The sequence below is a fragment of the Dysidea avara genome, chromosome 12, assembly GCF_963678975.1.
Source record: "Dysidea avara chromosome 12, odDysAvar1.4, whole genome shotgun sequence".
Taxonomy (NCBI): domain Eukaryota; kingdom Metazoa; phylum Porifera; class Demospongiae; order Dictyoceratida; family Dysideidae; genus Dysidea; species Dysidea avara.
In genome coordinates, this window is record NC_089283.1 from 1,104,238 (window position 1) to 1,131,735 (window position 27,498).

A 27,498-nucleotide genomic window follows, 5' to 3' on the forward strand; every position below is an offset into this window, starting at 1 on the left:
TCACTAATCCAAACAAATTCACTAATCTGAACAGACTTTTGTCAACTTGAGAACAGAGCTGTTCGGATTAGTGAGGATCCACTGTAGCTGAATTCTGTATAGGTAATTTGTTTGCAGCTGAGCTCTTTACAGAATGGTTTCTTTGTAGCTGAACTCTCTACAAGGTGACTTCTTCTAGCTGATGTCTTTACAGGGTCACTAGTTTATAGCTGAATTCTTTACATGATGGTTTCTTTGTAAATGAACTCTCTACAAGGTAACTTTTTCTAGCTGATCTTTCTACAGGGTGATTTGTTTGTAGCTGAATTCTGTACAGGTGATTTGTTTGCAGCTGAGCTCTTTAAAGAATGGTTTCTTTGTAGCTGAACTCTCTACAAGGTAACTTCTTCTAGCTGATGTCTCTACAAGGTCACTAGTTTGTAGCTGAGCTCTCTACATGGTGGTTTCTTTGTAACTGATCTCTCTACAAGGTGACCTCTTCTAGCTGATCTTTCTACAGGGTGATTTGTTTGAAGCTGAACTCTCTACAAGGTAACTTCTTCTAGCTGATCTCTCTACAGGGAGATTTGTTTGTAGCTGAACTCTCTACATGATGGTTTCTTTGTAGCTGAACTCTCTGCAAGGTAACTTCTTCTATTGATCTCTCCACAGGGCAATTTGTTTGTAGCTGAACTCTCTACATGGTGGTTTCTTTGTAGCTGAACTCTACAAGGTGATTTCTTCTAGCTGAACTATCTCTTTCCATAGTTGCATGAACTCCCTACAAGGTAACTTCTTCTAGCTGATCTCTCTACAGGGTGACTTGTGTGTAGCTGATCTCTATACAGGTTTCTTGTTTCTAGCTGATCTCTTGAATTCTCTTCAGGGTGACTGCTCTATTAGGATGACTGCTCTATTAGAGTATCTCGATCTCGCACTTGCTGCACCAAGTTGGATTTCGTGTTATAACTCCGTGGCTTTAAGTCTGATTCTTCTACACCATTGATGAGCCTTTCTAAGATGATTACTCCATCTGTACAACGATTTTCAAAGGATTACCCCAAGCGGTTTATCTGGTAGGCGTGGCAAGCAGTCGTTTTTTTTATTAGCTAATCTCGATTGCGTAATTGTTACACACTGTTGATTTTTTCGTTGTATCTTCCTGTTTTTTAGCTCAATTTCTTTCAACCACAAAAGGTTTGAGATTCAATAGTTAATCTATTCACCCACCGATTTTCAGCTTCTTCCCATACGCGGTTTACCCTGTAGGCCTGACAACATATTGGTGTTATTTTTCGTGAATAATCGCTCATAACTCTTTGCCTGTTTATCGTATTCCAGCCAAAGTTAGTACCGAGATGCGCCTTTATATCCCCCTTCTGTGTGCCAAATTTCAAGACAATCGGATATAGCGTTTGCGTTTTATAGCAGTTTTTGTAAGTGTGCGACAAGAAAAAGAAAAATAAGAAGAAAAAACGAAGAAAGTGAGCCAATTTTTGAAGTCGCATATCTCGGGAACGTGTGAAGCGATTTCGTTCAAATTTGGAATGTGGAGTGCTGCAGTTGGAGGGCATGTCCACAGCAAAAATCGTCTTGTTTCTTTCATCAAGGAAGCACAGAGCTACGGAGGTGCGAAAATTGCGTTTTCTTTCTTCCTGTCAATATACTCACGGGTGTTACGCGCCGGCTTCTTGGGCCGCACGACACATTACCGTGTGTCTTGATATAATAGTAACCAAGAGTATCAAATGGGTGTATTTCCCCGTGATGAATAATTGCGTAAAGTAACACAGATATTTCAGTAATTGTTCGTTTTCATTGCCAATAAGGGTTGCTGTATTTAGCCCAATTCAGCCACTAAACCAAGCGAAAAGATATGATAGTGTTAAAGGGAATTGGAAAGTTCTGGCACTGCCAAACAAATCCCTGAAGGTGTGGCAACACACTCATTTGTGCAACCATTGTTTTAGCAAGCTGTAGTTATCTTGGGTCCTTACTACACATTCCTTGCACAATAATTGTTGAATACTTGGTTGAATAACACAGAAAACTGGTGAACAAAGACGTGTTGCCACATACGCATTTCAAATTACCATTTTGTGTAAACAAACAATTACTGAAATATCCGTGTTACTTTATGCAATCATGATACACCGTTTGACACTCTTGGTTTCTATTGTATACTCTGTAAGCATTGAGATACTCTAATAGAACAGTCATACTCTAAAATAACAATAACCAAAAACAAACAAAGTGTCTGAATAATTGTTATCATCCCTGACATGGGTCCACCTTACTTTTATCACTGTATAAACTACATACAAAGACACATCACTACACAACAGTGAAATTACAAGTAATATTAGCCCCTACCCTTGTGTACTCTTTGATTATGATGGTTGCCATGACATCATGGTAGGGCTGACTACATCAAGAGGAAGAGACAAGAAGAAGCCGACAAGAAACAAGCAGCAAAAGAAGTGTGAGTGACATTATAAAATGGTGGCAGGTGAGTCACATGATGTTACAGAGAAGAGAAGAAGAGGAAAGAAGCTCTACCTAAAGTGGAGTACACACATGGACACATCATGAAGTTTGTGGGCTGTGGAGGTAATACTAGCAGAGAACAACTAAAGGTTTGTGCTGCACACAATAAGTGTTACAAGGAGACCAATTTGTAGGAGCTAGCCTTGGCTCCTACCACTTGTATCTATAAAGTTTAAACTAATTGCAACTATCCAAGCTGTGTGCTGTGTAGGTGGCGTAGGGTAGGATAATGATCTAATTACCTGCAGGTGTAGCTACTATAGTATGTTCACGTTGAGCTGAATCCTGAAAAACAGCTAAAAATTAAAATTGGATTTATTCTCAACAGAGTTAACATTTCAGCCAACCAGATGATTATTGGTAACTGCAAAGGTGTCAACAACAGACACGTACGGTATGGCTCCATTACAAGTTCGGGAAAGGGCTGTAATGGACACTGTGCTTATATGGCTCCCCCATAGGAAATGTATTGTGGAAATTTTGATTGGCTGTAAATACTATGCCAAACATTTGAACAAAAGATTTTGAAATATTTTTAGCGGGTCAAGCAGTACTACAAATGAGTCAAATTTCAACATCATGTGTAATAATTGCATCATCCATGAGATATTAAATGTTTTTGAGGATTCAGCTCAATGTGAACATACTATACACTTGTTAACACACACTGTGTGCTAGCCTATACTGTTCTTTCAAATAAAATATTGGCCATGGCTTTTATGTTTGTAGTTACTAAACAATTCCGCTATCATTTGAGCTAACGAGTGAAATGCGATGTGCTAAATGAATACCGTATAGTGGGTTTTTACCACGAAGACTTTATTTTCGTGAACAGTGGCTAGCCGCGGTAATTAAATTTGCACTTATTTTGTGTTTTCAACTTTTCGTGTCTTCTTGTCCTGTAACTTGATACGTATTGTGCCACCATGAAATGAAAACAAACTGCACATCCTTTAGAGGGTGCGTAGTATGTGCCCCACCACTGTTGGGTCGTCACACAGAGACACACATCCCCACAAGTAAGTTCCTAGCCAATGATAGGAGTCCAAAATATCATTATAAACATGACAGCCATGTGTATAACTGCTTAACATCTTCTCTTTCACTGTGTTTCTACTAATTGAAATAATAAAATCAGCGGATTTATTTGCGTGGATAGCTGCATTCGCAGAATTTGTGTCGCGCTTTTAAGATTTGTGATAAATTATAGGTGCAGTAAAAATTTGCTATACGGTACTTGTTGCATTGTATTCCTAATCTCTTGTAGGAGCTCTTCTCCAAATATGCTACCGTGTTGTGGATTGATTTCAACAGAGGGGAAACTGAGGTAAACTAATTAGTGAGGTGTGCTTTGTATTAAGGTACTACGTGTCTTATATTAGGGGTTTATTAGGTTTCAAGAAGAAGACGGAGCACGTAGGGCAGTTGACGGAGCTACAGGAGATGCTGAAGATGGGAAAGTGTTACTACAAGGAGTGGAGTCTGTACTGAGTGTAGCTGAAGGTTAGCATATTGCTGTAGGTTTATAGGGAGACCTGGTCTCTAATATTTTGGGGCTTAAATTGCTGGCTTTACACAGCAGACAGGTCATGCTTTTACACCTTTTTCTTGGCATAGAAAACCTGCCTTTCTTGCGGTACTCCATCCTTGCTCTTTCAATAGATGACTCTGAAATCTCTACGTTGCAAAATGAATACCAAACCCAGCTGCAAAGATGATATTTAATACCAGTGGCCTTTGAGATTCTCTTCTTCACATTGATAGAAACTTTAGACTGCCTCGCTTCTTGCTCAAAGTAGTCCCATAGTTTCATGAGTAGAAACTTTGTTTGGCTGTTTAATCTCTTTCCAAGAGGGTTTCACTGGACACCATATTTTTGACAATTAAATGCCCGTTACACGAGCTTACGAATAAATGCGTCCTGAACACCATGTTCAAAGCCTTTGATCTTGTATACAACATTAATATTCCAGAATTCAGCTCAACATGTATATGTACTATAGGGGATTATCAAATTGGCTGGTTTAGACAGGTAACCTTATTACACAGGTAACCTTATTACACAGTGACCTTATTAAACAGGTGGCTACATTAGATAGGTCGTTTTGTATACAAATGACACATTGGGGATTATCAGAACACTTTCCTGGAGTTATGTTACGAGTTACTGATCTTACAGGGGATGAAGAAAAGGCATTCTACACAAGGATGGAAGAGAACAAAGCTAAACGTACGTCATTGTCATTGTAATAACCTCACCATTCTTGTCCACACAGCTAAGGGAGGTGCTGGTGGTAATTATAAGAAGGGTAGGAAACGACAGAAGGACAATAGACCAGTAAGGGGTAGACAACAAGCCAAACAAAATTCTAAACAGGATTCTGGTGATCATGACAACGCTAAGAACCAACAGGACTCTGGTCAACCTGAGGACGAACCCAGTAATAAGCGAGTCAAGCAAGAACCTGAAGATGGTGTACCTAGTCCTAAACAGGAATCTAATGATGCAGAAACCAGTTCTACACAAGTCAAACAGGAGTCAGAAGATGGTGCTCCTGGCTTTAAACGTGTTACACAGGAATCTGATGATGCTGCACCCAGTCCAAAACGGGTTAAACAGGAATCAGATGAACCATGATATTTTAGCAACTGCATATGTAATGACTGTCATTATATTTCGTAATCTTTTTTTGCATTTTTATTTGTGTTACTGTTATTTCATAATAAATAACTATATTTCTGATCAATAAAAATATGTAACAAAAAGAAATCATTGCAAAAAGAATTGGCCCCACCTTGTAGGGGGTCATGATTGTTTAAATTCCAGCCAATAGTGTGAAATAGTGACACCTGTAAATACTAGATGTTTAACATGTTTTGATGTGTTGCTATGGTTACCTTCACAAACATCTTGTTGAGAACATATGCTTAGTGTAGTATTCCCAGATGGGTTCATAAATGATAGGTCCTTCTTCAGTTTTATTCCACCAAAGTACTCAATCTTTCGTTTCTTCTTTAACACAAAATCTTCTCCCATTTCTTCTCTGAACATTGATAAGAAATGCCCCAAAAACACATTCGAGTACTTCTCATCAGCTGGAATACTGCAGTGACGAGCAAACACCCTCCACAGTTCTAATCGTCCAATCTTATCATCCAAGTCATGGGTCACCTCAATACACTTCTGTAGGAACAGTCTGATGTCATATGTGTTGAAACTGTGTAACGAATTGTTTGAGGAGATGAGGCCCATGGCATGTGCTTTTGTGAACTTGTCCATATCGCTAAACTGTACCGCCTTATAGCCAGTGACTTTCTTGTGCATACCGTGTGGACACACCCTAGCAAAGCGGCTGTGTTTCTGCATCAAGTCAGTCCAAGTACAAAAGAAGGCTCCTTTCTCTGTGGAGTCAAATTCGTAACCATCGTGAGTGAACACGAAGTAGTTCCACAAGTCCTCCTTGCTAATAACGTCTGACATGTTGCCCGTATCCCTCAAGTTATTAATCAACCAGGTAGCAACATCGTCCATGAACTCGCGCCTGGTAGCCATGCTTAACATTGAGCGTTAAATAGAATCAATCATTGTTGCTTGGTTACGCAGTATTGTTTATAAATTGAACTAGGGCAGTAAGGGACCTCTACTAGACGTTCACCTCCTAACTGGTGATATTGTATCAAACTAACATCGGCCGAATGGTGAGATATAGTTTAAGCATTGTAATTTAAAAGTGTAGAGCATTAATTAGAATTATGAACATCTTGCAGGCTGACAATCAAGCTGCTAATCTTGATAGTCCGCTACACTTAGCAGCTGTGAATGGAGAGCGACTAGAATTGGATGCTTTTCTCAAAACAGGTATAGAAGAACATTAGCTGTGTTATGTAGCCTTGTAGCATCTAAAGTACAGACAGAGACAAAGCAGGCTAGCTGTCTACCCATTGTTTGGCTGGGGAAAAGCATGGTCAAGCTTGTAGCTTTGTCATTTAAGTTGTACAAATAATACAGACTATTATAGAGGGGAATTTGTGCCAATTTGGTATACACTGACACATGAGCTGACAAGGTGTTTCAGTTACTGTAATTGTAATACATGCTACACATCTCCTAACTGCATGTAGATAAAGCGTAACATCGGTGCCTAGGATAGATATGTGTACTGGGCTAGTTAGTAAATGATAAAATACACTGCTATACTCAGTCACTACAGTTGGTTCATTGCTAGGATTGATGGTGTGATAAAAGCAAATGGTGCCACCTAACTAAATATTTAAAATTAGTGATTGCCAGAATTTTAACAAATACACTAAAACTGTTGAATTTAGTATTCATGCAAGCTCAACACTTAATATAGTTGTCTATTGATGGTTATTAACAACCAAGTACATACCAGTGGAGTAATTTGCCAGTGCCTGTTATATAATAGTTATGGTGATTAAAATCTCAGGTCATCTTAGCTATAATTGTTTAACTAAATCATCTTAGTTTGGTTAACTAAGACTTTTAATTTAATACAGTTGTTGGGACCATAAATTGTAATGTACTAATACTCGGTGAGTACTTGTTAAGGATTTTGGTGCTCAGATGGTAAAATTGGTACTCGAGTACTCGTTAAGATCACGTGACTCAGCTCACATGATGTAATTGTCATCAGGGAGTGACACAATGAAGGTTATAGAGCTTGACTGGCATAATTTTTTTGTCAAGGACACCAACATCAGTACTTTAATACAGTATATCATTGTTACTCTAAACTGTTTAAGGTTGGTACAAAACATGTGAAATGGTATGACTACATGCAACTAGTATTAGTGAGTACTCGATCATTAACTCTAGAGAATACTCGAATACTAAAAAATCATGACCGTTTCAGCTACTATAGATCCTTGATGATTGATTACTGTAAATATACCACATTGATGACTAACATGTTGTTCACATGTTGTTCACACAGGAAAATTTGATATTGATGGTCGTGATGAGTATGGACGTACCCCACTGGTAATGTTACTCCATATAATGCCCCTCCTGTACAATGGTGTTGTTATAGATGTTCAGTGCCATGAGTGACAAGTCAGATTGTACCGAGCTGTTAGTGAGGTCAGGAGCTGAGGTGGGTCATGATATAGCACACGCTCCTCCCTCATTGTTCACTTGTTGTAGGTGATGGCTGTGGATCATAATGGACAAACTGCTCTACACTGGGCAGCCCTGATGGTGAGGGGATTGTGTTCATTTGTTTGTTAGTAGAGAATTGGCTGGATTTGGCCAATTAGTCTTTTTCACTGAGACATGTTTCAATACATCAATGTGTTTGAGGACACCTACATAATCCGGACACTTAGTTAAGGTCCCAAAGTATCCCTTAGTACATAAACTGACTTGGAAAATTGGGACATCTTGATAATCAGGACATCTTGATAATCAGGATACCATTGGTTGATCTCAAGGTGTCCAGGTTCCATGACAGAAAATACAGACTATTGTACAATCCTTACAGAACAGCCATAAGAGCTTCAAGATATTATTATCAAGTGGAGCAGACCCCAAGTTTAAGGACAATGAAGGAAGGTACACTACCATCACTACACACTATACAAGCTTCATATCACAATTCCTCCACAGGACCCCTCTACTACTATCAACCAGTCACCCTAACTCTAAGGTTAATACTTGTAGTACTCTGTGACTGTGTGACATATTTGTGGTGTAGTGTTTGAGTATTCTCATTCGCAAGCTCAAGTCACCTGACCTCAATCATGGAGATAATGAAAAGGTAGTCATGGCAACTCGTATGATGATGATGTACTGATTGTGTTACACACACAGATGACGGCACTACACTGGAGTGCTTACTATAACAGACCAGAGAACATCAAACTACTACTGAAGGCTGTAAGTTGGGATCATAACTTGTAGTATAATTCTAGCTAGTAAATTTCTGGTGACTAGGGTAGCAGAGATTACTAACCTGGTACACAACTTAATCACAACTAAATTATGTTGCAATAGACTGGATTATCTGGACACTTTACCAGTTCAAATGCAAAACAGAATGAAGTCCACTAGTTTATTACACAGTTAACTACTCTAATAGAACACACACATGCTTCAATAAAACACTCGTCTATTAACAAAATACTCATCCAGAACAATCACTTGTACCGCTCAGATAATTGAGATGTAGTCTACATGAAAATAATTTAATGATATAATTAATCTAAAATCTAATAGTTAGAGACCTACCACGAGGATCTTTGTGATTTAAAAACCTGAGGCAAAGTCAAGTTTTAAATGATTTGTACATGTGTTGAACTTTGCTATTATCAGACATCATGTAGTGTATTGTGATAGTTATAACAAACATGTAAGGATTTTCAAAATGGAGTTTAGTGACTGTTCTAGTAGCTAACACTACCGGACTGCTTTATTAGATATCAATCTTTTCCATTCTCATAGTAAATACCTTCTCAATGTTGTTATCATGTGTTCCATCTCATGGTGAATCACTAATACCTAAAGTATTTCTTGTTGTCTTGGGTAGTTATAAATTTAAGGAGGCTTGATTGTGTTCTGTGGTGTATCACATCATCATCATGGTGTAGGGAGCTGATATAGTTGTTAGTGATATGGAAGGGAAGACAGCTCTACACTGGACTGTTAACAACGATAATGCTACAGCTGCTCTAGCAATATTGGTGAGGTCCAATTGATGTGTTGTTAACTCTAGTAGTACCACTACTCCTTCCTGCTATAGGAAATGGCTCCAAGTGTGATCAACTTGCAAGACTCTGAGGGACGGACTGGTATGTACCTGTAGATAATGTCGTGTAGTGTGACCTGCTATACTGAGGTCACTATGTAATAAGGTCACCTGTCTAAACCAGCCAACTTGATAATCGTCATTAAAGTACAATGTGATTTGTCCAATTAATGTAACCACCTAAGGTTAAGACATTTTGGCCCAAAAGCAATCATAAATATAGTTGTTGTCATTGATATTCTTTACTCACGTACAGCACTCCACCTGGCAGTAGCAGCTGGTAACCATACTCTAGTTGATGCTCTGGTCAGTTCACCCATCATAATATGATGTGTGATAGTGTGTTGTTGAGTAGACGTCAAGACCTGAGGCTCATTGTGAGGTGTCTGCTGTTGATATGCAGTTTAGGACTGCTCTACACTGGGCTGCTGTGTTAGGTGTGCGTGAGTGTGTGTGCATGCGTGCGTGCGTGTATGTGTGTACATGTAGCATGCCCATATGTCTGTGTGCCTGTAGTATCTGTGTGTGTGATCAATGTACAATGTGTGTCTCTCTTATATAGTATGTAATCTATGTTGTGTACAATGGCTGGACAAACTAAAAATAAAAATTGCTAATGTGAATCAAATGTCTGACTGAAATATTAGAGTTGTTGACTACTCTATTAGAGTATCTTAATTTTTTGTACAGCCTCATGATCCAGTAGTATCATAGTACAAGTTAGACTAGCAGTGATTATATCAATCATTTAGTATACATTATAGCTTAATACTGTGGTAGTATTGATATCACGATAATGTTGTCTCCTGCTAATCCTGATGATACAAGCAAGCTTTGCTACAACTATATCAAAATTTTGAAGGACGTAATTTTCACGGCTGCTTAATTTTGTCCACAAAATTTTCATCCTCGAAATTTAAAAGTCCACTGAAATGGTAAAATACACTTTGGCTATTATTAATCCTTGCTACTACTGGGATAGGTTGGTGTGTGTGATTTAGTCAGATTTAGTTTTGTTTAGTAGATATAATACATTTAGTGTATTGTGGTTTGTCAATTATATTACATCATGACATATTGTACAAAGAAACTTTAGTACGCATGAGGTGCCATTAAAGTGATAGAAGTGTTCATGTACAGCTTGATTCACTTTAGTTTCACATCGTACTTACCATAACAACTTGAAACACGGTAAGAATTTGTACTGCAGCCAGTTACAAACCTATGGGAGATAGTTAGTGAATTTACGCTAGCCTTGTTGTGAAGAACGCTTTACAACGCCTGTTAAAGGGACTGTAAATCAACAGCACAGTGGTCGAAGCATATCTTAGTTTATTTCTTGGATGTTTTGAATATGTTTAAGGGTCCAATACAGCAGATGGAGGCAGAGAAACACGAGGAAAAATGATTGTGATGGTGCCACTGGCAAGATATGCACAAGATGGTTATCCCTTCCAGGCAGAGAAGCGACTCAGGAAAGTGTAACATAGATACCATTGTTTGTTTCATGGTACTGCTAACCCAGCTTTGTAAACAAACTGAACTAATTTTTACTTCAGTGGATTCGATAGTGCAAAGCACTACAGGCTGAGCTACAGGCAACTACAGACCAACTCCGCTAAGCAAAATGTTCCAAGTAATCTTGGAACACTGTGAAGTTGAAAAGCAGAGCTTGGTATTGCCACCTGCATGTTAGACTCTCGCTGTTTATCTACCTTTCCCATTGCAAAGTGTGTAATAACAGTACTTCCATTTCTCTGTCTTACGTCACAATGTGACGTATTTAGACTTTGTGGCTAATTAATATCTCGGTATATCAACATAATTGAATTATTTATAAGGTGTTTTAGTACATTGCATGATAAAAGCAACTTATTTGTTCAATAAAATGGCAAATGAATTTTCCATTTCAGTGGACCTTTAATGATTATCAGAGCTAGCTCTATGCTTTCTAATAGGTAACCTCAGAGTGAACAGTGAATGATCCTCGAAAATAAAACTGCAAAAATCTTGAAATTTGTTGATCAGCAAAAATTACGTCCCTCAAAATTTGTATATATACGGTACTCATTACTCTAGTCTAGGTTGTGTACACACACTTATCCCATACTACAGGACTATCAGAAATAGTCACATTATTATTGGATAGAGGAGCTGACTACTCTTGTGCTGATGCTGTTGGTGCCACACCCCTCCACTATGCTGTATGTCCCCCCACCCCCTTCCCCTCTGTGTTACACACATGTGTTGTTATTACAGGCACAGAAGAGTGAGACAGTGGTACGTAAATACAGTAACAATATTGTGTGCGTGCGTGCGTGTGTGCGTGTGTATGTAGAGCACCAGCCTGGTAAACAAAAGGTTCAGGTTTGATGTCTGGAAGTGCCAAGTTATTATTGTTGCTGTTTCCTTGAGCAAGAAACTTGCTCTAGTCTACTCAGCTGTTAAATGGGGACCTGGGGAAGTAACTGTCTGTATCTTTCACAACAGATGAAGGCTCAGGTGGGACTTGAGGTTCCCACACCTTCACCTGTGAGACATGGCCTGTGGGTTACTAGTCCTGCCCCAAGAGGATTTGCCTGCACTGACTCATAGCAACTTAATAGTGTATAGGCATCCACACAGCAGCCAAAGGCTTTGCTTTTTTGTATATGATGTATTTAGTGTGTGGGCAATTTAGATACTGCTATATTGTGGTGTAGGATTGTGTACAGGCACTTCTAACTGATGAGCAATTGAAGGATGTTCCTGACCGTGATGGACGGACAGCGGTCATGTGGGCTGCGCAGAATGGCAACTATGTAGTGATCCAACTACTACTGGACAATCAGGTGTCTGATGTCCATGCTTGTGAGAAGAATGGCACCACAGGTTAGTACTGTAGTGTATTGCATGAAGAGCAACACAGTAGTTAGCCCTCTGTAATGGTCACATATTGGGGCCATAAATTTTGGCCCTGCAATATACAGAGGTTTGCTCTTTCAGAGGTAAAAAATGTATTTAGCCAGACCTGAAACTTTTGTAGAGGTGTTTTCTATTGTGTTGTTAAATCAGATAGTTTGTTAAGAGAGATGTCCACCATATTATAGGACTAACTATAAGATGACCTACACTACAACTGTTACTCCTCTAGACCCTTAAATTATAACAGTATCTCTTGATTGTCCAGAGAATAGGCCTGGGCTATACAAGTTAGACATATTACAAATATTGCTGGTTGAGTCTGTTAGTGTGTTTATGTTGTGTTGTGTACCATTAGCACTACACATTGCTGCCTTGTATGGATATGCTAACTGTGTGAGATTGTTACTACAGGTAATGTGTGTAGTGTATGTACTAGTTAAACACTGCGGCAAGTGCAATATAGCATAGGTGTGTGGTCATAGCTCAAGTGGTTACACTTTCCTTAGTGCTCAAGCACATGTAGTGCTTTGATTTGTTTAATACATGAATTATTATGACATACTGTCAAGAGTTCGTAATACCAAGAGTATATAACAGTAACCAAGAGTATCGAATGGGTGTATTACCCCGTGATTAATGATTGTGTGAAGTATCACGGATATTTCAGTAACTGTTTGTTTATATTACCATTAAGGGTTGCTGTATTTAGCCCAATTCAGCCACTAAACTAAGCGACAACATGATAGTGTTAAAGGGAATTGGCTAATGTTAAAGTTCTGGCACTGCCAAGTGGATCCTTGAAGGTGTGGCAACACGCTTGTTTGTGCAACTGTTGTTTTAGTGAGCTGGAGTTAGATTGTGTTTTTACTACACTTTTCTAGTACAATAACTGTTGAATACCGTATAGTGGGAAATTTTCGAAAGGTTAAATTTTTGAAAAAGAGTGCTTGATTGGAAATTCGAAAAAATATTTTCGAAACTATGTCTCTTTACTGCGCCGCACCGTAGATAATTAATTCGCGGAGGAAGCTAACAGTGGTTGCATTGATCACATACGTACATAGCTAGAATTTGCTACTTTGATTGTTCAGTACAGCTAGAAACGTTCAATCTGGCTTTGATAGAATCTCGTCTAGCTATCCTAGGGTCTTCCTTCGTAGGTTGAACCATGTTGTTCGAGCCATAGCTAAGTACATGGCGTTTTTCAGCCCATATAGATGTTTACTGATAATTATAGTCTTTCCTAGTAATTTCTGGTCTCTCGAGCTCTTATAGGCTTCAAGACTCGTGGTGTCATTCTTGCTCGCTCATATGCGCGCGCGCGTGGTAGCTATAGCTATATGGCTAGCTACTTGTGTGTGGCCCAGTGCCTAGCTATAATACATTAAGCCTATAGCTAACTGATATTAGCAGAAGGCTATGCATGCGTGCACTCGCAAAAATCATTTCTATATACCTAGCTATACTTTCTTTGATTGTCACTTCAAAGCCGGAATGTACTATTTTCGAAAACACAGTTATTTTCGAATTTTTCGAATATTTAACATTTCGAAAATTTCCCGCTATACGGTACTTTGTTGAATAACATGGAAAACTGGTGCATAAAAAGACCTGTTGCCACATACACATTTTAAATTACTATTTTGCATAAACAAACAATTACCGAAATATCCATAGTACTTTACGTAATCATTAATCACGGGTTAATACACCGTTCAACACTCTTGGTTTCTATTATATACTCTTAATAATGCTAAACAGTAAGATTTTGGGTTATCTGTACATCCCATGATAATACACAGAAAATAACAGTCAATAACTTTAATAGAGCAGTCATGTAACTAAATTAATATACCAGTACTATTACTTCATAAAGCAACTAAAAGGATGTTACCATGGGCAACAATATTAGATTTTTGCTTTGAAATGAAATGGCTGCTTTCAAGCCAAGAGTTGTTAAAACATCCAGTAGCAAATTTGTTAGTACAGTTACCGCTCAAAATGTAACGTCGCAGTCACTTGAACCACAAGTGTTACTAACTAAAAGGTGTGGCACCCGTTTCCTTCACGAGTATTCAAACAAGATGAATACTCGCGAAGGAAACGGATGCCACACCCTTTAATTAGCGAGTTTTTAATCACTCGCAATCGAGCGGTGTGAGCAAGCGCGACGTTATGTTTGAGCAGTACCATAAATTAAGAAGACTCATACATAATTGATGATTTAGACTGGTCTTGATGGGTTGTGTCTGTGTTCATTGTGTTTTGTCATGTGATCTGTACACTTGTCCCCTACATAGCACGGTGCACAGGTCAACACAATAGATGCAGAACAACAGTCTCCATTATTCAGAGCATGTGAGAGAGGTCATACTGAAGTGATGGTGACACTACTACAGGCTGGAGCTGATGTCAACCTCGCTGACAATGGGGGGAGGACTCCTCTACACTGGTATGACATATACAGTATGTGTGTGTCCTGATGTGATTAAACCCCTTGGGGAATTTATATGCATCCCTCCATGCAACCATGAGGTCACAAAATTTTGGATGACAAGGGAGTATTACTTAGTCTCACAATAGCTACTTGAGAAGAGTGTCCTTGTGTAGAGCTTGTGTTTGTCCAAAGAGACTAACATGTCCAAAGATTCTTGTTTATATGTATGCAGTGATACACTTCAACAATGTTAATTTGGTTGGGATGTAGAGGTGTCCATATTTCACTGTCTTGGTCCCTTGTAGAATCATTTATGTTCTAGTCAAGTCACTTAACACCCTTCACATTTTGTATAATAATTATGCTCCGTAGGGCAGCATCTGGCGGTCACAGTTACATGTGTTCTGCACTTATTCAACAAGGAGTGATGGTGGATGCCAGTGACAAGGAAGGGTGAGGCCAGACCACCTGCCAACACATGTTATAACTACCCCCCGTATCTTAGTCGTACCGCACTACACTGTGCTTCATATGGAGGATTTGCTGACACTATGTCACTACTACTGGAGGCTCAGGCTAACCCCAATCTGCAAGATAATGAGGTAAGTGAGACTAGCTTTCACTGGTCTGTTAGAATTATGGATTAGCCCTACAGATCTAGCACTTTGCTGGGCTTATTTTACAGTACAATAGTACTGTATAGTAGGGACCATAAAGGTTTAAGCTTTTCTGCCCAAATGTATCACCCAAAGCCCACATCACTTTTCCTTCATGACAGCTTGGCAGTATTGACCAACACCAAATATATGCCTTCACACAAGTTTCTGTGACATCTGAATTTTCTGCTATAAGTGACCTCTTGGCTGACTAACTGATACCTCCAGCCAAGCATAACTCGATAATGGATAATAGTTTAGGCTACAAGCTTGATTTCTTCACTGGGTGATGTCGCTTCAACCCAAAATGTGCCTTTTCACCAACTACAGCAGCTACAGTAGTGTATGCATTATGGACTTAACTTTGTCCTCCTTTGTGTTCTTTCTCCACTACTGCATAAATGTTGATTTGTGTTGTGGCTTCTTCCATATCACAAGAGTCATCCACAGTTTCATAGTTAGTGGGTCAATTGTAGAGGCACTTCACACTATAAAATGAAGCGGAATGTAGCTACATCGCTTTTCAATAATTTTCACATAGATAACTTTATAATGAGTGTGGAGCTGTTCTATCAGTATGAGCTGATTTACCAGTAACAAACTGTGTTATTACAAATATGTATACAAACAAGTATGAGGTAGGATCATAGAAATATAAGTAATGAAACAAGGTCATCTATACCTGCAGATATACTAGTGGACATTTAATTCCTACTTTAGTCATGACCATACTATTTATAGGCTGGATCACTGCAGTTCTTTCCTTATACTTATAAAATCATACAGTACAATAGTACTGTATATTAAGGATCATGAAAGTTTGGGCTTTTCTGGCCCAAAAATATCACTTAAATCTTACTTTTATGACACCTTGGCAGTATTGGTTAGGTATAAGCCAAGCCCAATAGCATCTTTAGTATGACCTGAAATGCTAAGGAGTTATTACAAAACTCTTTAGCATTTCAGGCTGACTGACTGACTGATGTCTTCAGACAAAAGCATAACTTGATAACTGTACTATGTTGTTTCACCCTGACATGTGCCTTTTGACCTACCATAGTATGTGTGTACAAAGCACGCATTATGGACTTACCTGTGTCCCATTTATCTTTGCTGACAGTGCAAGGTGTCAGATTTGTGATAGTGCTGTGTGATGGCTTCCCTATGTTTGATGTGTCTGAGTTTTTTTGTTTTTTGTTTTTTTGTGTGACTGGATTGATTGCGGAGGTCCTTCTTCCTGTTCTTTATTTGTAATGTTGTGTAATGTTGTGTAATGGCTGAAGATAGCTGAAAATGAAGTGTAATGGTCACTTCACAATTTCAGTAATTGATACTTGGGGAACATGTTCATATGAAAACAATAAGAGTGACATCGTTCATTCCGTATGCTTCCATATGCATGAGTTCACCAGTTAATGTTACAAAAAGTAAACAAACAAATATAAGGAAAATTAAGTTTGATTAGGGATCATTAAAATAAAAGGTAGTGAAGCAAGGGAGATTGTCTACACCATATACTAATGGATAATTATGTATACTTGTAGTTAGTTAGTCTAATGCTGTAGTAAGTGATTCCCTATTTACGGACCCCCTGTGCAAAGGACCCTAGTACTGTATTTTTAACAGAGGACAGTTTCTGAGGTCCCCATATACCTCTCTACCAGTACAATTTTACCTCTGAAATATGGCAACCTTCAATATCAGTTGGTCCTAAAGTGTCTGTTATATAAGAGCCACTACAATATTTGCTAGAATTATGTCAATTCATGAAGTGATGTCCCACCTTAATAGCTTGTTACCACACTAATCATCACTACAGGGTATATCATCTCTCCACTGGGCTTGTTCTACTGGTAACTATGAGGCAGTACAAGTGTTGATGAGTGCAGGGGCATACCCTAATCACATGGAGGTGGACGGTGATCGACTAACACCTCTGGACTATGCCATCATCGGAGGACACCAAGAGATTGCCCAGTACCTCATTGAACAGAATGCTCTCACTATATCAGGGATCAAAGAGCTAGCTGCATCTCTGATACAAGTGGGTAGTGTTACCTGTCAGAGCTAATACACTATAGCCAGCTACATATAATTTTGTTGTTACATTGCTTGCAGAAACGTTACAGAGAATATCGTGACAAGAAACAGCAACACAAGGAAGGATCAGATGTTCCAGTGGAGGCTCCAACCACTCCAGCCAGTGTGGACACCGCTTTACAACAGGTAGTAATACCCTCACTGTAATGTGTTCAGCTTAGATCTGTAATATCAAAAGAGTTGAACATGTGCTATCGGCCAATGGTTTGTTCTTGTACTAAAATAACACCTTCGATACAATCATGCTCGATTCACCAGTTAGATATTTTAATAGTCTTATAACCACTTTGATGAGCTACAATTTAATTGGGTTTACCCCTGAGAGTTATCTTCAACAAGTATATTAGCTAGTGTTGTTGTTGATATAGAATACTGGTGGAGATGATGAAGCTGCTAAGGAAGCTGAGAGGCAGCAAAGACAAGAAGAGAGAAAGAAGGCTGAACAGAGAAGGTGTGTCATACTAATGACTGTTAACTAGTTTTGGTCTTGTCGTTGAGTGTAGGAAGCTACTGGAGATGAGACAGACTCAACCCACCTCATCATGGGTGATGCCTAAAGTATGTACATTGTTAGTAGTACTGTGTGTAACGTGTGTTATAGGTTGTGCGTGTGTGCTAAACATTGCCAAGGGACCATCTTATTTTCTGTACAATTTGTATATTTCATAAAATAATATTAAAATTGTGTATCTACAGGACACTAGTGCTAGTGAACAGTCAGCTATTGTACAGAAGGAGAGAGATCGACTGGCACTACATCGTAAAGCAACACATGCTGCCCTAGTCATCCAACTAGCATGGAGGAAGTATGTCTTACTATATCCCTTAATAGTACAGTGACGTTGTTCTACAGGTATGTGAGAATGAAGAAATTGAAGGAGATAGCTAAAGCTGAGATGACTCAGACATATAGTTTAGAGGTGTGTATCTGTGTATAAGCTAATTTTGAGTGTATGGGTGAAAAGGATAACCTTGCCATGGTCCCATTTGTATTAGTGTACACATCTCTGAAATTAGGATACCTCACTAACAGGAACACTAAAGAATAAATGTAGTTCCATTTTGTTACTAGCAGTGATTCTAATATATTGGTACATAGCGAGGCTCCATGGAATGGAAGAGAGAACTAGCAGCACTCATCATCCAGTTGGCATGGCGACAGTACAAAAGACGGAAGCTACTCAAGCAGAGCATGAAGAGGCGAAGAATCCTTCATGAGTGGAGCCCCAGGTGAAATGTTATTATTAATAGCACAACTATTACCTGATATTCTATATAGTGTACTGGCAGCTAAACAGAGAGCCCTTGTGGATAAGGTGTATGGTAAGCAGCTACAGGAACCTGTTAATGTGGACACTTGAGGACACCTACATAATCCAGACACTTAGTTAAGGTCCCAAAGTATTCCTGGAAAATTAGGACACTTTGATAATGTCTGGTTGGTCCCAAGGTATCCATATTATGTAGGCTCTAGTATGTGTGATGTAACTCATCTCCATCAGTAGTGCATAACTGTTGTTAGCAGTGTATGTAGTATATTGAATGAGACAAATATATTTTGGTGAGACAGAAAACATGTATATCATTTTATTTTGGAATAATATACAGATGTGTAGTATATGTGGTTAGTTGGATTCAAATTTGGTGACCATGTAAATTGCACCACTTCACTAAATTTATTTCTCACCAAAATTTGTTCAGTACACAGTCTTAGGCTCCTGTTATCACTACATTAGCACAGTCACACATCTCTGTCTCTGATACAGGTCAAGAGTTGAAGGCATTTCACTATGAGCCACCCCAGCCCAAGCCAATGGTCAGACCAGCCTACATGAAGTTTGTCCCTTCTCCTGCTGGTGAGTTGGAGGGTAACCGTGTAGGGATGGGGACCTGTGTAGGACTTGCATTGTGTGTATAAAAACCTTCCGATGTTCTAACTTGAATTGTGTGTATTACATGTAATTAGCCTTATCCTACAACTTTGCTATTGATCAATATCACCCATTACATCAAAAGAAGTCAAGATCAAAGATAGAAGGTATGCAAAACATGACTACAACAACACCATATATGGTATACAACAGCTCCAGGTACAGCTCTGACCACCTACAGCTTCTAATCATAGCCTGGGGGCATTATCACCAATTTGGGTTTTTATCTTGTGTTATAAATCATTACAACTTTATAGTTTTCTACATGTCACTTTGTATAACAATATTACATTTGTTGTCAGTAACAAAAAAAGCAAATATTATGAATATAAAGAAAATGCTACAATAGAAAAAAATAATAAATTTATAAATTAGACATTGTGGGATAATCTATCTAGCATGTAGAGGTTGCTAGCTGGCGTAGCGTTTTACATAATCTTTTGCTTTCCTTTCAAAGCTGTCCTGTTAAACGATCACACATTACAGTGATGGCTTACTAACAGACAAACGGACATACTGGGTTCACTCTGAACTGTTCAGCAGCATCAGTATTCAGTGGGTCATCAAAGTTGACCAGGTCCTGTATACATTACAATAACAACTATACACTTGAGTATACTGAGACCAAGTCATTCTCAAACATTATTATACATTTGGTTGTCAAACAGTATAACCTACTAACACAAGGAAAAGGCTGAGCTTCAGTTACAAGACTTTACACCTCACAGAACATGGATGTAAGCCACTCTAGAGTCACTGATCAATGGCAACTCCTCCTGGGAAATGACCAGGAGGTTGCATTTTGCATGAAGGAAATCCCACCGAGTCACATGCCAGCTACTTAATAACACACTACACAAACACTTACAGTAAAGAGAGAGTTCAGTCCCCAGACTACATCTAGTAGTGTTCTAGTGGGTAACCATCCAGTACCATCCATTGTGTGCTCCCTCAATAAGCTAGTAACAACTTCATTAGATCATCAGCTCTCTGAGAAGAGTGTGCGTCTCACCTCAAACAAATCTTCCCATCCTCGGTGATGTTAGGGTGCCACAGTCTTGTTTTGCAGGCTGCAACTGGCGGCTAATAAGAGGTAACGAGGGTATGTACATGTAGTGTAGTGTACATCTGGTATTGAGTGTATATGTAACACACTAGTGCTCCTTCAGATTACACAGTAAGGGTCATACCATTTGTGCATGCAGCTGCTTCTAATGGTTTCATATTTCCTACCAGTCCACATGGAATTAAACTCAAAACTGGATACTAGGATCTGATTGGCTCTACTGTTATAGTGGTAGATGCACTAACAATATTCCCCTATAAGGTGAAGAGGACGGCACCACAGACTATCTATGATTGATAGTATCCAGGACTTGTTAAAGTGGGGCATGTGGGTATAGTATGTACGCATCGAGCTGGATTTTCAAAAACATTTAATAACTCATGCATGGAATTACACACTATCTTGAAATTTGGCTCATTTGTAGCACTGCTTGACCCACTACAAATATTTCAAAATTTATTTTGTTCAAATTCCCAACACAATACCAATCAAAAATTTCACCATACATTTTCTGTGGGAACCATAAAAGTGTAGTATTCATTGCAAACCTTTGCCAACTTGTATTGGAGTAAAACCACATGAGTCTTGTTAATACTTTTGTCACTAATCATCTGGTTGGCTGCCATGTTAACTTACTTGAGAAAAAAAACACTTTATTTTTAGCTGTTTTTAAGGATCCAGCTCAACTTGTAGTGATGCACCGATTAATCGGTAAATAATCGGAAATCATCATCGGCCAAATTTCAGTAATATCAGTATTGGTAATTATTAGCAGATTATTTAGCCAATTAATTTTATTGACCCTGATGATATTGTTTTCATAAAAATAAAGTTTAAAAGTGACAATTTTACAAAATATATGTGAAATTTTGGTAAACAAACATTGGATCAGTTATCGGTACCGGTTTTCAATATCAGATAATCGGCAAAATCTCTTATTGGTGCATCACTATACTATATAGTCCATGATCTCATTGAAGAGGCTTACAACCAATTTTCTTTTGACAACAACATAATTTTTTACATTCAAGATTCCTGTGTCATATTAAGAATAATTGATCATACCTACCTTAATATTATACTCTTTAGGTATAGTGATCTCAAACACAAAGGATCCACCCTTCCAATATCCTTCTGCTGATAAATATAATGATGCCATATTACTGTATATGGTGATTCTCACATGGTTTAATGGTCAGCGTGAACATACGAAGATCATCCACATCTCCAAATGTCACAGAACATGTTTCTGTGTAAAGGGCATGATATTATGGGATAGAATTAGCCACACCTACTTGGTAGCTCGGGTTGAAGCTCTGCAACCTCTGGAACACAGACAATATACGGAAAATAACGGAACTATAGCGTAAAGTGAGATCACAAGTTACCTTGTGTTAAGAGTTTACTCCTAATTGACATCTGTTTGGAGTAGCCATGTTTGGCTTCTTGTTCCCGCTTGTCTTGTTCTTCCTTTTTCTTTTGCGCTAACTTGAACATGACGAAGCGCTGCACAATATTTTTGATAAAATAATATTACGGGCGCTTCAGTGTGTAGTATGTCTTCTTTTGAGTGGCCATGGCAGTACAGTTTTGAACCATTTTTTACCATCCAACCTAACCCTGATACACGTGAGAAGCAATTGGACGCGTGGTGCGACCTAGTACTGGCTTACTGCAAGTACACAAGAGAATATGTTCTGGACGTGAAGACTGTGGCGACTAGTACACTATTCAACAACGACCAGATAAAACATATCCTTTAACAGTAGCAGTGTTACTGATCAGTGGGGGTGGATAGTGGGAACTGTACAAATTTGTGGAGTAGCAATTGGAATAGTTTGTCAGACAGGGTGGTTGTGGTGTACAGCAGTAAGCCACAGGAAGATGACACATAGGTAGGTCAAATCTGTGACGATGTTATACAATTATCAGTGTTAAGCCCCTAATCCCCAGTTATGTGCTGTGTGGGGCTTGGGTGGGGATTTGACAATTTACAAGAGAAAAGCCCCACTACTGGGGCATAACGGGTTTCAGTAATCCTCTACCAATCCACCACTAATTCCTACCACAATTGACAGGTGATTCACATCATATGTATGAGTTTTGTGGGCTGTGTCCTGCCTGTACTCATTTATAAAGTGATCAGTTTAAGGCCTGCATGGAGTCAAAAAGCACCATTACTGGGACCAAATGTTTGTAAATCATCCTGTAATTCCCTATTTAGCCTGTACTCTGTTACATGATAGGTACATTATGCGTACTTTGCCCCATACACCTATGGGTTATCCCGTATATCCCATAATGTCCCATGCTCGTTTAGGCAGCTAGTACACATAATATTACTTTTGTGGTAACTAAGTGGGTATAACCTTCATAATATATATATATATATACATACTAAGGAGAGTATCCTACTCTCATATACCCCTATAGAAGGGCGTATCGTGAAGTTATGACGTAACAACAAGATTTTGTGGTTTGTGATGTGTGTGCAGCCATAAAAGTGCAAGAATCGTTAGCACCATTTCACACTCGCGACACTCAGGATATATAGCTGTATTTGCGAATGGTTTAGCAAGAAACGCCTACGAAACGGTTTTAACCCATGAAGAAATGATGGTAGTTCGGTGAGAAATGCTTAGAATTGGAGTTAATTTGGTTGCTAGCGACGTTGTTAGGCACGTGTTCAATCAATATTCTGTTCAACTAATGACATCATTAATTGTACAAAGAAAACGGGCAAACTCAGAAGTGTTACATCATAACTTCATGATACGCCCTTCTACAGGAGTATATGAGAGTAGGACACTCTCCTCAGTATATATATATTATGAAATGTTGGTGTAGCTAATCACTGGACTGGACTACTGGACTGACATATTTTTGGTTTTTACACATTCTGAGGTTGGTTTTATTGAGTCTTGTTAGTCTGCTAAATGATGAGTGTGAGGATTAAGCTAAAGCTGACTTATGGTAATTTCACCTCTATTTATTATGTTCCTCTACAGTACATATACCTATACTCCTTATCAGTATACTGCAGGGAATGTGCTAGTTATGGTTAGCCAATGATAACGTCTTGAAGATAATAGCAAGCTTGTACAATGGTAATAAATTTGGTCACATATTATAGTACGCCGACCAGCACATGTAAGAACAAATCATGATAACAGAAAAACTCTACAGTTGTGTAATGAGTTTGTATATCGCATGTAGGAATGAATTTAGCTACAATAGATTATCTTATGAAGGATAGGTTGTGTCCCAGGGGTCTGAGCTATTTAGTTCAAGGATACAGTGTATCATAGGTAGTACAAATATAGTAAAATGATTTTTGGTTAGCTACTGCTATATATTACAATCTCCAAAACACAATACTAAGAAGTGTATAAATGCTGTAGAGCATAACAAGTAGTGAGAGCTTACTCCATTCCTCACACTCATCATTTTAGTAGCAGACTGCAAGTTTTCGGAAGGTCCTTAGCTAGCTAGACTCAATAAAACCAACCTCAGAATGTGTAAAAACCAAAATATGTCAGTCCAGTAGTCCAGTTATATGTTCACATTGAGCTGAATCCTGAAAAACAGCTAAAAATTAAAACTTGATTTTTTCTCAACAGAGTTAACATTTCAGCCAACCAGATGATTATTGGTAACAGCAAAGGTGTCAACAACAGACACGTATGGTTTGGCTCCATTGTAAGTTCGGGAAAGGGCTGTAATGGACATTGTATTTATATGGCTTCCCCATAAGAAATGTATTATGAAAATTTTGATTGGCCGTAAATATTATGTCAAACATATGAACAATAAGACTTTGAAATATTTTTAGCGGGTCAAGCAGTACTACAAATAAGCCAAATTTCAAGATCGTGTGTAATTGCATCATCCATGAGTTATTAAATATTTTTGAGGATTCAGCTCAACGTGAACATACTATAGTCCAGTCCAGTGATTAACTAAGTAATATAACGAAATACGCTATAAAAACAGGTAATATAACTCAAGTTACTTTACTTACAAATGTAACGCTTTACCTAAGTAATGTAGTTACTGTAACGAGTCTAATATTACGTAATGTTATTACTAAAAGTAACGAAGTTACTAATCTCGGTAATAATGCACTGAGTAACACCTAGCCACAACGAAGTAATGAAGCTTATTCACCTGCTTCTTACTTATAACCAAGATTTGCACATTGTCCAACAACGTAATCATGTCATTTGACAAGGTGGTAGTTTCACACGTGACAGCTTAAGGCTGTGGACACAAAGTAATATAATATGTAATATTATTATAGTTACTTTATTTTATTGGTGATATGTAACTGTAACTAAATAGTTCAGTTGCAAGTAATATGTAACTAGTTACTTTTAAATGTAACTTGCTCAACACTGCCTGTCAATATACTCACGGTGTGGTGTGCCGGCTTTCTTGGCCACCCGGCACACTACCGTATGTCTTGATTTATGCCTTGCCAGGGCTCTGGTCATCTTACTAACATCTGTGTACCCCTCCCGTTTAATTTACTAATTATTATTAGTTTGTCTAATATCATCAAATAACTATACACTAGTCCAATTGCAATACACAATTTCCACACTTATACTTTACAGTATAGTCGGTTGCAAAAAGATTGAGATACTCTAATAGAGTAGTCAGCCCCGGCTTGTTAGGTCACATGGGACACTACTGAGTGTTGTGATGTAGTCTAACCAATGGGAGGTAAGACACAAAATAAGTATTATTGGAAGAAATTCGTGTTAATTGCATACATGGAATTTTAATATCATGAAAGTTACATCTTAACAGAATTTGAGGATTTTAAGCTTCCTGGACATTCTGTCAGTGCTCTCTTCCCTGGTTCGTATTTAACACTGGTCGAACCATCAGGGTTTACACCAATGAATTCAGTGTAAGAAAAGGTTTTGATTGGTACATAGTTTTTAGCAGTACCTTCCAAAATGGGTCCTCTCTATAACCCTATGGCTCATGTGAACTGTCCTCTGTAGCCTAACTTTGATTGACCACTTTCTCTTTTTGCAATTGGGTAGAACACCTTTCCACAGTTGGATCACCAAAGTCAATCATTTCCAGGTATCAATTTGTAAGACAAGTGAGAAAGGGTTTGCAGTCAATTAGTACATAGACACCAATTATGCATTGTTAATGACAGAAGGGATAATCCCTTAACAGTAGACACGTAGACTATCCATTGAAGGAGTACAAGCTGTACTGGAGAGACTGGAGCTCAAAGGTAATGATGACATTGTCACTACATAATGTCATAATGATGTCATCAGGTCACTTGGAGTGGCAGGACAGCTCCAAGAGTAGATGTCTGGTGATGTGGAGGACACCAGAGGAATGGGCTAACATCATCTACCACTGGGTAAGGACTATCACACTAAGTCTAGCAACTATTTGGTTCAGAGGTGTCCTTTGGACCACCCACAACATTAGGTTAGATCACCATGGTACCTAGTTGTGTCATTTCTTCTAGATGGGTAAACTTGCAAATTACTTGTAGAGTGGTTATTTCATGTAGAGTGATAGTTTTGTGTTACAAGTAGTCCGTATTCAAAATCATGCAGAAATGCTTGCTAGACCACACTAGTTTTTACCTAGCCCAACATTTTTCAACTCATAGGATAGTGAGAATAACAAAACACTTTCCGTCTGGGTGGGTTTTCATGGTCATAACCAAGTCATGCATATTAATGATGTGAGTATTAATCAATCCCCTTAATGTTTAATGCCTGTCCAATTCAGGTGTATATATCCCACGAACTAACATAAGAAGTTTCAAAGTGGAAAACTTTTGTAGATAAGCAATTATGGCAAAATTCAGAGGAAAGATTTCGTAGCTAGGCAGTCACAATAGCTAATTGTATGTATAATTGCTGGATTGAGAGGAAAATTTTCGTAGGTGAAAGATGATCTAAAAAAATTTCCAACCTCAAAATTTTTTTACATATACAGTATATCTCAATACGTAGTGTTACCGACCATTCAAGCTTCATTGTCATTGGTAACACGGGAGGCCGATAACGACAGTTTTTACTTGTAAACACTTACACAGCACATGGAAATATGCCATACCTTCTGTAGGCTATATATAGTCATGAAAAATACCTTATAAGAAGCTTATACTCTCCCAGGTGTACATTTCTTGGCGGGTAGTAAATTAGCTTAAATTTGCTTTGAAACACACCAGCCAATTTCAGTAAAGCAGATCTATACCTGGCCTTATGCCTGGCCTTATGCCTGGCCTATGGTTTAAAATGAAATCACCAAATAACTTGTCCTAGTTTATGTGCTGTTAAAGTTACATCATTATCCACTAGGCACAGGATAGTGGTCTGGGGGACTCTGTGTGTACATTATATGAGATCCATTCTGGAGAGGAGAATGAATCACAAGGTTAGGATACTAATGGATACTATAGGATATTACTAATTTACTATGTTGTATAGAGTTTCACGGTATTGACATATGGATGTTGAAGAGGGTAGTGGCTGTCCTACAGAGACAAGGCAAGGCTGAACTGATAGCTGGTATGGCACCTGATGACTCTGACTCTGGAGTGAAATTCTTTTAGTTGTTAGTGTATTTCAACAATTCTACAGAAATGATAAATGTTAACTAACTAATCCTTCAGCTATTGTACATTCTGTTGTAGAGTACGTACTAGTCTCTTAGTGTAGTGTTTGTATGAAATTGCTTTGTGTAGTGTGTGTGTGCATTGTGAAATGTGTGTGTTAGTAGTGTGTGTGTGTGTGTGTATGTAAAGATGTTTATTTGGTAACCTTCAAGTCGTACTATACAGATAAGGTCAATCTTCTATACACATACAACAACAAACATGTTGGAGTATACAAGAACATACACAACTACAAAACAAATAGATGAGAAAATTTTGTATAGCTAAAACAAAGACCATGTGAGTCCTCGGGCAGCATCCAACCACAAAGAAACCCTTGTAGAGAACCACACTGTGGTAAAAAACTAAATGAAAAGAAGCCTAGCTAACTATACTACTATATGTTAATACATTATCTAGCTATGCATACAACCATTATTAATTTAGCTAACTTCCGTATATCTTCGGACA

General features: G+C 38.4%; 5 protein-coding genes across 5 annotated transcripts in view; 3 read left to right on the forward strand and 2 right to left on the reverse strand.

Annotated features, from left to right (window-relative positions):
- LOC136241427 (la protein homolog) overlaps positions 1 to 5,296 on the forward strand; it is a 10,768-nt gene extending 5,472 nt beyond the window's left edge. The window contains exons 7-12 of the mRNA XM_066032633.1: positions 2,399 to 2,461; positions 2,510 to 2,615; positions 3,794 to 3,853; positions 3,909 to 4,029; positions 4,706 to 4,756; positions 4,803 to 5,296. Of these exons, the coding sequence (XP_065888705.1) occupies positions 2,399 to 2,461; positions 2,510 to 2,615; positions 3,794 to 3,853; positions 3,909 to 4,029; positions 4,706 to 4,756; positions 4,803 to 5,164 (763 nt within the window). The 3' untranslated portion in view covers positions 5,165 to 5,296. The remainder of the gene's footprint in view (positions 1 to 2,398; positions 2,462 to 2,509; positions 2,616 to 3,793; positions 3,854 to 3,908; positions 4,030 to 4,705; positions 4,757 to 4,802) is intronic.
- On the reverse strand, positions 5,205 to 6,121 carry LOC136241431 (uncharacterized). Its single transcript, XM_066032637.1, has 2 exons — positions 5,425 to 6,121; positions 5,205 to 5,376 (listed from the first exon to the last, which is right to left on the reverse strand). Exons 1-2 carry the CDS (start codon positions 6,086 to 6,088, stop codon positions 5,333 to 5,335), a joined length of 708 nt encoding a protein of 235 aa, XP_065888709.1. The 5' UTR covers positions 6,089 to 6,121; the 3' UTR covers positions 5,205 to 5,332.
- On the forward strand, positions 6,093 to 19,656 carry LOC136241425 (inversin-like). Its single transcript, XM_066032630.1, has 31 exons — positions 6,093 to 6,225; positions 6,295 to 6,385; positions 7,482 to 7,528; positions 7,578 to 7,640; positions 7,691 to 7,744; positions 8,028 to 8,098; positions 8,153 to 8,192; positions 8,241 to 8,303; positions 8,357 to 8,422; positions 9,133 to 9,225; positions 9,285 to 9,333; positions 9,547 to 9,596; positions 9,646 to 9,727; positions 11,406 to 11,494; positions 11,550 to 11,570; positions 11,993 to 12,161; positions 12,550 to 12,605; positions 14,495 to 14,646; positions 15,004 to 15,084; positions 15,137 to 15,233; positions 17,107 to 17,331; positions 17,406 to 17,513; positions 17,756 to 17,838; positions 17,891 to 17,945; positions 18,084 to 18,193; positions 18,241 to 18,307; positions 18,487 to 18,617; positions 18,667 to 18,710; positions 19,154 to 19,243; positions 19,354 to 19,425; positions 19,472 to 19,656. The coding sequence occupies exons 1-31, from the start codon at positions 6,223 to 6,225 to the stop codon at positions 19,504 to 19,506; spliced, it is 2,457 nt and encodes an 818-aa protein (XP_065888702.1). The 5' UTR covers positions 6,093 to 6,222; the 3' UTR covers positions 19,507 to 19,656.
- LOC136241435 (NEDD8-conjugating enzyme UBE2F-like) lies at positions 19,562 to 21,932 on the reverse strand. Its single transcript, XM_066032641.1, has 8 exons — positions 21,773 to 21,932; positions 21,680 to 21,709; positions 21,568 to 21,633; positions 21,454 to 21,521; positions 20,331 to 20,401; positions 20,187 to 20,277; positions 19,836 to 19,898; positions 19,562 to 19,780 (listed from the first exon to the last, which is right to left on the reverse strand). Exons 1-8 carry the CDS (start codon positions 21,879 to 21,881, stop codon positions 19,730 to 19,732), a joined length of 549 nt encoding a protein of 182 aa, XP_065888713.1. The 5' UTR covers positions 21,882 to 21,932; the 3' UTR covers positions 19,562 to 19,729.
- LOC136241436 (vacuolar protein-sorting-associated protein 25-like) lies at positions 21,900 to 27,199 on the forward strand. The gene is made up of 5 exons (XM_066032642.1): positions 21,900 to 22,134; positions 25,586 to 25,641; positions 25,688 to 25,776; positions 26,732 to 26,807; positions 26,861 to 27,199. The coding sequence occupies exons 1-5, from the start codon at positions 21,941 to 21,943 to the stop codon at positions 26,983 to 26,985; spliced, it is 540 nt and encodes a 179-aa protein (XP_065888714.1). The 5' UTR covers positions 21,900 to 21,940; the 3' UTR covers positions 26,986 to 27,199.
- Positions 27,200 to 27,498: the final 299 nt, after the last annotated feature.